We start from the raw sequence: 11,919 nt of genomic DNA on the forward strand, positions 1-11,919 counted from the left end.
AAATAATGCACATGTATCACCCTTTCCTTCCAAATGATGGCGAGGTGGTGATGACATGAACGTGTATATAATCTGGTCGAAAATGTTACTCATAATCGTGAGTGGAAGCAAGATGCCTGAGGTGTAGTGGGTGCTGTGCATACTGTGGAAGAGCTGAAAATGTTGTTTGTGTGAACAGTATTATAGCCAAAACAAAGTCAGCTTGGACGTTCAGTTGCGAGACGTGACAATACAAACGCAGCGAGTGCTGCATTTCGAAAATAAAAATACAAAATAAACGCAATCACGCGCGTTGGAAATAAATAGAACGCGTTGTGACACAGTCTCACCAACCCACACGCAATATAATTATGCTATTTTCAAACGCACTGTACATGTGGGAAAGCGATGAGTGAACTCGAGCAAAATTATGCTAGTGTGAGAACACGCTACCCCGCGGAGTACTCGCTAAAACGTCGAGAAAATTTGCCATTTCAAAGGGCACCCCTTACAAAAAATTGTCTGCGATTTTGTGAACATGACGTGCAAACAAGAATATAGCAAATTATCTTTTTTTCTGTAATATTCGTGTGTAATCAGTAATTATGAAGATAATTTATGGGTGCATATGGAATACATTTCGTTTTGAATTATTCTTAATATAAATCTCTGAATTATCTTGCCAAAATCATTTTTTTTCTCCCCAAAAAACGAAATAATTTCACAATTTCAAGAACGAAAATAGTGTTCAACATTATACCCCAACTAGTATTCGAATATTCTTTCGGAAATTTGAGACATTGTTCAAAAAATCCTGGACAAGGATATGTCTGTATATGACAACTAATAATACGCAATTCTCCATGCAGTACTAGAAATTATTGCTGATACAAATCACGCTTTTATCGGAAAGTTACTCGCACGTGTAGTAGACGAGCATAATAATACTGTCACATGTCCCCCGTCCTAGCCACATAAACGCCACAGTCCGATTAATGTATGTAACATGGAATATTTAGTTTGATGATTGTGTGATAGGTATTTTTGATTGTTCTCCACGCTGGACTCACAAAAAACACGCACAAGCTTCATTCATGTTCTCTCGATTCTCTACCAGTCTCCAGCTTCCGCCCGAGACAGCTTTAAATCACCCTTTATTACTTGTCATTCCTTAACCAATTACAATTAGTATAAGAGACTCCAAGGCCTTGCCTTCAAACAAACAACCAATCACATGAAAGTTTTACACATCATAATCAATTGATTAATCGTCAAGCTATTACGAAAACCACTATCATATTGTCAACGCCAACTAATATTTATGGGTCTAATAGTCTTGCAATAACATTCCACAAAGATACCACATGAGTTTAGAATCGCAACAACATTGGTTTAGGATTACGATTCCCGTACTTTGTAATCTTTAAAAAGTTGCAAACTCATGAGATGTCTTGGCTGATTTCGACTAGTTCGCCATCTGGCCTCATCATTAACCTTTATCAGTAGATGCCATGGCAACCACCATTAGGCTGAAATATAAATCATGACAATTGATAAACATATATTCACCGTTGCTTTCATGTTACGTTAATACAAACATGATTTAAACTTGTCCCTTCCGGTGTTTTTTTTTTCTCTCAAATTGCCCAATATACTGAAATAGCACGTGTGTGTGCGTTTCCGTGAGTAAAAGAGGCAGGTGAGACTCCTTGCCACAACATGTTCTATACAATTCCAGGTCGCGTGGTCGGCGTCTTTGATTGCGTTTATTTTGTTGTTTTATTCTCGAAATGTATCACTGGCTGCGTTTATTTTGTCACGTCTCACAACTGAACGTCCAAGCTGACTTTGTTTTGGCTGTATAACAGATGTAACTCTGAAATGTTGATGTTTTGGGGGCACTAGGGTCAAGACTCGAAATTTGCATAAGACTTTATTTGCACCTAGTAGAGCATTACAAGATATGGCCCACTTGTAGTCAGGCTGAAAGCTGTTTTTTAATCATTTGTGATTAAAATGTGAATAATTAAAGAGGCAAATTCCAATTTTGTTTCATTCAGTAATATTCTACACATCGTGCCGATTAGTAATGTTATTAGTAATGTTGATTTTATGTTAATAGTGTTTTATATCAATTTTGGTATAAAAACGCAAAATATATACGATTTTGGTCAAATTATGCAAATTAGTGGAGCATTCAAAATGGTGAATGTTAAAATCGTTTTCCTTGTTTAGTACAATAAATGGGGTTTGGAGGATTGCGGAGTGTTGTATGGAAAGCCCCTCCATGGACTAGTAGTCACTAATAGTAATATGATAGACCGATCAAATCAGTGGTATTATTATCCCACAAAATGCTTTAACGATAAAGAGTTCTGTCTGTCTAGTCACATACCACCATTGTGTATAACAATTGAAAAAAAGCTTAATAGACTTAATACCAAATGATTCGAACCAGATTGCTCATTACAAACTCCAGGTACGGAGTTTCGCCCTGGTTAACACGAGGGTGTATGACCCAGTGTAGTTTACTATCAGAACGATTGCACTGTCCCTCGTACATTAGTATACGGTAGTACTAGACCGATTTATCCAGCCTGTTTACCTTCAATTCAATATACAAACGACCTTTGCCTACTGACAAAATACGTGTACATCCAAGGCCTTATAACTTGACCCAGAATATTACTTATTGTATCAATTCTGTGATGAAGTTTGATGTTTTGTATACTTGTAGCACAATTAACTGTGTGGAAGTGTGGCGAAATTGGTCCTAATATTGTGGTTTTTGGGTAGCATTGATCTAATTTTCTGAAAATTACTGTTTACATAAACATTTATATAGGTCAGTATATAAAGATAAATATCACGGAGTTAAGTGGCTTTGTGTATAAGATCGCCTCGATGAGACTGCAATAAAAACGAAGTCTTGATATAACGACGTGGTTCATTGGCTTCTTAGCACAGTATTCAATATATAGGTCAGTATACTTCATATAAGTTTCACCATGTAAAAAAGTGTATCACGACGATGAATGGATGGGCCATGTTACATGCTCGGGTATAGTATAGGTGCATATATCACCATATCGACATATTAGTAGACATAGCATACTTTCCAACTGTTATAAAACGGGCGTTTTATTTTAATGGTTCTGTCCATCCTGCCTAGGCGCGTGTCGCGTATTCTCATTTATTTACAAACATAATGACAATGGTATTATAACTCAACCTATAATATTGTGTGTGTTTTCTACGCTTATGTCAGAATAGACTGGAAGTGTGGAACAATTGGTTCTAACAGAGCCCCAGTCTTAGTTATATATTAACCATCTTTGCCGAGTTTGGTTTTGGCGAGCTTATTTTAGTAGGTGCTGTTCCTCATGATTATGCATATAAATAATCCATCGAGTTAGGTGGTTTTGAATAACATATCATCTGGTTATCCCAATAAAACTATGCAGTAAAAACTTAAGTCTTTGTACCGGTTTACCAGAGTGGTGTATTGGCCTCTTAGCACAGTAAGCTAAATATAGGTCAGTTTCTGTCTTATATACGTTTCACATTTTCAAAAAAAGCTACTACGCCAGTTATAAAATAAAATGAAATGTCATATTATATATGTGCATATATCTCCATCACGTAATCTATGATTTCTTATCATTACGGCCTATTTATGGCAGAATTAATAATGATATTTATGATTTAGCAAATATAATAAAGTCAATGTAACCGACATCACGTATCAACACATTAATCAAAGGTGGTGATAGGCAAACAACTTACGAACGATCAAAATAAGTACATCGCCACTGAAGGCAAACATCCTACTCCTACTTCCTCGCTGGATTGACTGCAATTAAATAACAGCAAACATGGAACGTATTAAATGAACACAGACTAGATATGAATGTTCAAGACTAATCACCAAAATGAAGTAAATAACAATGTATTCAATCGAATTGTCGAAATGACTAAATATATTGGTATTATTTATGTTGTTTACATTCAATAACACCTGATCGAAGGTCAACACAACTCGTTAAGACTTCTACTTAGTATTGTTTGATAGTTGTCATTTGATTTACTATGTCAATGAATGCATAAGTAAGTCAGGTCCACTAAGTGCTGTCGAGGTGTTTGTTTGTATACTGCCAATAATTGATTACACAGTTGTCAGAAGTATTTTTGTTCCAATCAGGTCTTAGCAAACGAAGCGTATGTACCACATGCTAGTACTAGAAACCACACCAGAGTTAACTTTTGGTGGAACGTCTTGATTTTATAGAAGAATTGTCCCACGATATCCGATATCCGCGTTCACATTCATATCCGAGTAATGTAAGGCCAATGTGTGTCTTTCTAGATGGAGTCAAAAATGTCAGAACAATCATTTGGAATGCGAGATTCGACGCAAATACATTGATTGCTAGATACATTCTGGAAAATATATAGCGATATTCTGTACGCAAATCTTCGATCATAAAACACAATCACACCACAAGATACATGAATACATGAATGGACTAGAAGCGTGTGCTGACCTGCACCACCAATCAATCAACACATCACACAGTAAACCAGGTGAAATACCCAGCTCAAGTGGATATCAAGCCTACTATTGGAGGCAACTACTAAGGCCAGGGAACTTACGTACGAACTTATGAATGCATTTTTGGGCTATATGGTCCGAGGTCAAGTCATCAGTAGTTTCAAAAACATGCAAAAACAGAATTGATCAGAATATATGGATGAGTAAATAACGCTTGTCAAAGCGTGTTGCCTAGGTAACAACTACATAAGTTTTTTTATATAGTACTCTATCAATGTACACTTACCATGTAAGTGTACCATCGTTTTCAGCATCGACCCCTTCCTGTGAAAAAAGCTACCGTCATAACGTAGGGATACAAATAATGTTCATCAGCTGCATGGGCGGTTATGCCTTACAAATGAATAAATGCTGATGCATTGTATCCGCGCGGACAGGCGAAAGGTGGACCAAGGACCAAAGTAACAGAAAAGATCGTATCAGCTCAGTTAAGACTCAGTCATGCTACCATTCAACTGTCAACTGGCACATAATGCGTGTGCAAGGCCAGTAGAGAATGCCCACTTTGAAACACCTCTTGATCACGTATAAAAACTTAAATTTCTGGAGGAAGAATGTGCTATATAGACGCTATTAGAACTCAATATTGAGTCACAGACTGTGAGTGTTATGAATATAGAATATTCCTCTCATACTCATAGTTTACTCACAGCTAAAATGGGGTTTTGCTATTTCGTAGGTAGACATTAAATATGAGTGTCCCTACCACTATTGGCATCGCGGACTATGCTATCTTTGGAGGTGTGTTGGTTGTTTCTGTTGGAATTGGTATCTACTATGGGTGTACAGGTAACAAGCAAAACACAACTAAAGAATATCTCCTGGCCAACCGGAGCATGCATTTCTTTCCTGTGTCTGTATCATTGATGGCAAGTTTTATATCGGCCATAACGATTCTCGGCATGCCATCTGAGGTGTTTACTTATGGACTGATGTATGCTACAACAATATTTATGTATTTGATTATTATTCCTGTTGGAGCTCATCTATATTTACCGATATTCTATCGACTGGAATTAACCAGCATATATGAGGTGAGCTTTCTCATTTGATATCTACAAAAGACTCACAGATAAATAAACAAATAAACATACAAAGTTTAATCAATAAATATTTTATATTTTAGTATTTGGAACTACGTTTCAACAAACCAGCAAGAATAATTGGTACATCCTTCTATATTTTATATAAGGTAATGGCATCTAGCTTTCAGAGTTGACTTTCTTTTAGTAAAATATTCATCTACAACACTCGCTATTGAATTGATGAGATACAAATGTCGCATATCAGTACTGAATTAAATACCTTTTTTGCGGGGTTGATATTTTTTAATTAAAATAAATTAAAACATGAGCACATTGCATATTTTCAGAGCTTGTATTTATCCATTGCGGTGTATGCCCCTTCACTTGCATTGAGTGCAGTTTCTGGCATCAATGTTTGGATATCAGTAGTCACAATAGGAACTGTATGTACACTATATACAACATTGGTGAGTATGGACATAAATCCCACTAATAATGATCATCTAACGCAAAAAAAGAAAAACATAAAATAATAAATATCACAATGTAATAGGTGGTTTTGACCTAAGCAATGCGTTCACATTCATATCTGAGTAATGTAGGGTCAATGTGAGGTTTGTTTCTCTGCAGGGTGGTATGAAAGCTGTGATTTGGACAGATGTAATTCAAAGCTTGGCAATGTTTACTGGTGTCATCGCTGTTATTATCCAAGGTTGTATTGATCTAGGTGGTATTTCTAATGTTTGGCAAATTGCAGATGACGGTGACAGAATTTACTTTACAGAGTAAGTGCACACATTGCAAATCATATTGTATTTGAGTATGTATCCGTACTTGTATTTATATCATAAGTTATTCTGTTTTAATTATATTTTCAGTTGGCGATTGGATCCTACCGTGCGACACACAGGATACTCAATACTGATCGGATACACTTTAGGAGTTATACCAACCCTTGGTATAAGTCAAGCAACTGCACAGAGATTTCTAACATGTTCAAGCGTGCGAGAAGGACAGAAGTATGTCTATATTATTAGTATTGTGTCGTTTTATTTACTACATAAGGTTTGAAGTTAATAGATCAATAATTGATCTATTAACTTTCAAACCTTATGTAGTAAAATGTAAAACGAATAGTTGTTTTTATATAATGTACTACCTGTACCGACCTCTATATAATACAATTGTACATTTTGTTCCATATGTGAGGGCGATGTATACAAGTATCCCTATGCTCATGCTGATTGTCATCCTTTCCTGTCTTGCTGGCGTTGTTATGTATGCTACATATGCAGATTGTGACCCCCTTGCAGCAGGCTATGTCACTCAGGGTGACCAGGTAATATGTTAGTTCCGTTAAATTGCCTTCAATCTACCAAACCAGTCAATCAATATCACAGAAGCTGATCAATTTTCTCTTTTTGTAGAGAACTGCATTTTTCATAATGGATACATTTGCCCACTTACCTGGACTTGCCGGCGTGTTCATTGCTGCGGTATTCAGTGGAGCTTTGAGGTATTTGTGTTCATTTTATCACGTGTAGATGTACTTGGCTACACATCTTTTTTTTTGTGTGTATGCTGCAATGTGTTATTTGAGCGACTGATTTCACTAACCGCATTTTGTGATCGAAATGTTGTTCTTTTCTAAATCATACCAATAAAAATCATAATAACAGCATAAACACTTGATTCCAATATTTTTTATGTCACAACTTGCGTTACTTGTTTTCAGTACATTATCTTCTGGACTAAATTCACTGGCTGCTGTTACTCTCGAAGATTTCCTCAAACATTTTCACTACTTCTCCCAATTATCCGATTACAAAACGACATTAGTTTTAAAAGTCACAAGTAAGTATTATATATGTCTTCGTAATACATTGAAACTGCAAAACTGTTACTTGACATAAATTATGTATAAGTGATATTTTCAATATTCAAATATTTTATTTGTTACGCTGTGACTTAATACTAAGTATTCTATATACCACTTAACATTTAGGTACGTTGTATGGATGCCTGGCCATACTTCTTGTATTACTTGTGTCTGAAATGGGACTTATCTTGCAATTAGCATTATCTATCGGTAATCTTGTTCTGGCGCCAGTGTTCGGCATGTTTACTTTGGGAATATTTTTCCCCTGGACCAACAGTAAGGTAAATATGTTCTACAAATAGTGTGTTTCTCTATACCAGGAATATTAATTGTGTAAGGCTACTGGCAAGAATCCTACTCAGAGATATACTATATATTTAAACAATATATATACATATATATATTGAACGCTGTTTTTGCTAATATACGTACAAGTAACAAATCAAAACATATTAGACAATCTCATGATATATAAATAAACTGTAATAACAAGACAAAAAAATAACAGACGTTATGAAAGTGCAGAGAATGTGGTCTTGACATTATTAATCAGGTAAGGACTAACCTCAGAAATTACCTGGCAGAAATAGTATTACTGCAGGCAGTCATTTGTTATTATGTAATATAATAAAAGTAATTAAGTACATGATTCATACTTCAAAATTCCACGAATACATTGTGGGAGAATACATGCATAATTTATTACTATTTATCCAGGGTGCCATCACAGGAGTCCTTGCTGGTTTCACTATTGCATTGTTGATTATAATTGGAACGATGTTTTATCCGCCATACTGGCCACAATTACCTGTGTCCACCGAAGGTTGTCTAGCAGGAAATATTACAACGAATTCCACAGAACCATCTATGATTTCGACGACTGCAGCTAGCAGCCTCACTGGTGCTGAGTGAGTTTAAGACATTCAATTTCAGAAGAAAACTATTATATAAGTTAGTTTTGTGTTTACACTTGGTGATTGTATCTACAAATGTAATATATTTAAATAGATTAATGGTTTTCCATATTACTATATACTCCTTAACAACAGAATAAAGTATATCTATCTTGTACTTCCATAAAAGGTAGATTTCTTACGACGGCTTTACATAAAAATAACCCAATTGCTCCATAAAACAATGAAACGCATTGTCAGGTGTGTGGATTTGAATCCCTCTAAAACATCTCTATATCATCTCTACAAGGTCTAAGAAGAAGCTGAACTATACAGTCTTATGTCTGAATAATCCACTCTATGTCAACTGTACAATTTGTATACCTGAACTGAACACTCTGCAAACGTAAACTGAACATTCTGTAATCCTGAACTGAACATTCTGTAATCCTGAACTGAACATTCTCTAATCCTGAACTGAACATTCTGTAAACCTGAAGTGAACAGTCTGTAAACCTGAGATGTGTTCTCTGTAAACAGGAACTACTCACTTTGTAAACTTGAATGTAAACAATAGCTGAAAACATCTTCGACTGTTAATAATTCCGTTTCCTCATTTTTAGAGCCGGATTTGCTTGGTTTCTAAACATGTCTTACCAATGGTACAGTCCATTAGAACTCACTGTTACTTTGATCGTTGGCGTAGCTGTCAGTTTTTTTACAGGTAAACCTAAAGTTACAAGATAACACATGCTAGACTGTTTTGATTGATCGGCCATCATTCATGTGGATATTGGGATTAGTAGGCTGCCCTCTGCTTAAGATCATTACAGAAATTAATATTGACACAATAGCTCTGTAGATGTATGCAATGAGATCATTACTCAACAAGTAAGGTTTTCTGACAAAGAACTTTTAGGATTCACTGGTATGATGTTCATGTGAACTTCATTATGGGGTTCCCAAATTCGATTCAAACTGTGTAGTTATCCAGGTTATATTAGTACTAGTATATGGGGCATGCATTAGGGTCTGGTGGACCCTCCTTAAGAAGGGCTTCTAGATCAATTAAAACGAAATTAACACAGTTAAGAAATCATTATGGTGTTTCGGGACACCGAAAAAAGGGAAACTGAAAACACTGAATTGGCGAGCAAGTCAACGGTTCCTCAATGCCCTGGCAGGTCATTCCAGGGAGTTACCAACAAACCAAAAAATATTGACGAACTGCTTGGTGGTATGCCACCAAATGTTCATTTTTTTGCTCAACCCAACCTCAGGAGAGAGGTTTGCTGAGCCAGGCACTAATTTCACTTGGGAGTCACTGAGGAGGCTACAGAGAATGCCATACTGAGAGGGATCGCCATCTATCCCACTATTACTATGCTGACAGAGTTTACTCTTTGTTGAAGACCACAGGGTAAATGCGCTGAACCAGTTAATATTGTCCATTCATTTGCTATTAGTTATTAAGTTATAGGTGATTGATCTAATATATATGTCCCGCTATATTGTCCATGGTTATGTGCATGGTATGTTGTTTGTGTGTGGTTTTGTGCTACTTATAAATAAAGTGGTTGCATATATAAACGAGACACTGCCCTACATTTTGTTGGAAAAGGGCTAACTTAGTAGTAAATACCACCCTGGCATCTAACAACAATATTCTCAGATATGTGGTAAAAGTGGAAAGTGAAACCCAAACATAACGCCGTGAATTTGTATTGGGGAATGTGGTTGGGGAGTCACATTCCCTTTACGACCTTTTCTGGTGTGTTCATGACAAATTCATATTGGGTGGTAATTCTGCCCTTTCGTCTTTTAGTCATAAGTATATACCAGACTGTTATTAGGTAAACCAGATGCCGTTCATTAAAAAAACTGTGATACATATTTTGGGAATTTAGCGCTGACACGTTTTTGAGTAAGACACATAGATGTTTACCTAAATAAAATATGTATATCGCCATTTCTTGTTGATTGGATTTATGAATAAATGATATAATATAATATAAGATTTTCTTCAATACCAGGATATAGTGGATACTTATACATTATACTTATTTTGATGTGATGAATATTTGAATGTGCCACAACAGTTTCTCAGACGTATAAATTTCACATATATATTTGTTTGTATTGTTTAGGATTCACTGACCCAAAGACCATTGACCCGCGTCTGATATCTCCATTGGTTTACTCGTTATGTAAATGCTGTCTCCCGAAAAATATGCATCGCTATTCTACTACTAGGAAAAAGGCGTTTGTTACATCGAATGAAATGGTAAGGTTTGGACAATAAAATATATCATAATGTGACGCACCATACTTGGCAATACTATTCAAAGTGTTGTATTATGTTTGATATGTGACAGGTAGCGCTTATAGAACAAGACACATCTGATTTAATTTCCTTTTTTTACATCGCTTATGACCATGTATTGTTATATATATTTGTTACGGATGAGTGCGTTTGTTTGTTTGTTTGTTGCATATTGGCCTCAATACTGCTTTATTATATATGTCTACATAAACAGTTGAACTGGAAGACCACATAAAGCAAACTTGTTTGGGGTTGTCCAAAAATTGCTGTATTCCAACAGTAACTTTGAAAATAGTGTTCGCTTACGTCGTTTATGCATTGAACTTACTTCTTATGAGAGTAATGTTTCATGTGAGTCTCTGCCTAGTGTCACAAACTGTTATATTTACGACATGCAATTTAACACACTCTGTAAATAACTCTGTGGTGTAATATTATAATAATGTACTTGTCATATAACTTTAGTCGCAAAACAATAATCTCAAAATTGCACTACGGCCCGAACAAATTTGAACAATGGCAAATCTGGTCAAATCTTCAAAGATTTTACCACAATTCGCAAATATCCATAAATATGTCACGTGATAGTCTCAATATCCAATTGAACCGTTATGAATGAACCCCAGGTGTAATTTTAAAACACAAGAATATGAATAACAAGTTTGTCTAATTATTAATACAGGAATTATCCAGCACTGGAGATTCGATTGACTGCAACACTTCCCTGTGAAAAGCATATAACACAGTGATGAGATACTGCATCAAGTTTGTGTAAAAAGTGTACACTATACTGCATCACATTATCTGCTACAAATAGTGATGGTGATGACCATGTATTTTTTATATATTTTTTGGATAAATGATAAATAAAAACACTTCTCCACATTTTCATGGCTTTATTCGTATTGGTTCTTATGTTTTGTAACTCAAACCTCATCACTTGATGGCGCCCTCTATCCCTAATATTTAATTGGAGATTTGAATATTTGTGGTAGTATAAGTTAATGTATGCCTCTTGGTGGCGATCTTTGCCTCAGTTATCCTATCTGAAGATCGGTCTGTATATTTTCATGTTTCATGTGGGACAATATCAATACACTTAAGTTTACACTCAAGTAATACATACAATTGATTTAGATAAACTAAGCAATGCACCTGTTTCATTGTAGGAAATCACAAAGAAAATATGTAATTAATGAATAATAATA

At 35.6% G+C, this 11,919-nt stretch overlaps 1 protein-coding gene across 1 annotated transcript; it reads left to right on the top strand.

The window, feature by feature from the left end:
* The first annotated feature begins 5,283 nt into the window (after positions 1-5,283).
* Positions 5,284-11,606, top strand: LOC144343609 (sodium-coupled monocarboxylate transporter 2-like). The gene is made up of 13 exons (XM_085497479.1): positions 5,284-5,625; positions 5,718-5,783; positions 5,964-6,083; positions 6,247-6,401; positions 6,495-6,635; positions 6,826-6,955; positions 7,044-7,132; positions 7,352-7,470; positions 7,622-7,776; positions 8,213-8,403; positions 9,012-9,112; positions 10,536-10,672; positions 11,394-11,606. The coding sequence occupies exons 1-13, from the start codon at positions 5,284-5,286 to the stop codon at positions 11,439-11,441; spliced, it is 1,794 nt and encodes a 597-aa protein (XP_085353605.1). The 3' UTR covers positions 11,442-11,606.
* Positions 11,607-11,919: the final 313 nt, after the last annotated feature.

The sequence above is a fragment of the Saccoglossus kowalevskii genome, chromosome 3 (assembly GCF_978046115.1).
Source record: "Saccoglossus kowalevskii chromosome 3, keSacKowa6.1, whole genome shotgun sequence".
Taxonomy (NCBI): domain Eukaryota; kingdom Metazoa; phylum Hemichordata; class Enteropneusta; family Harrimaniidae; genus Saccoglossus; species Saccoglossus kowalevskii.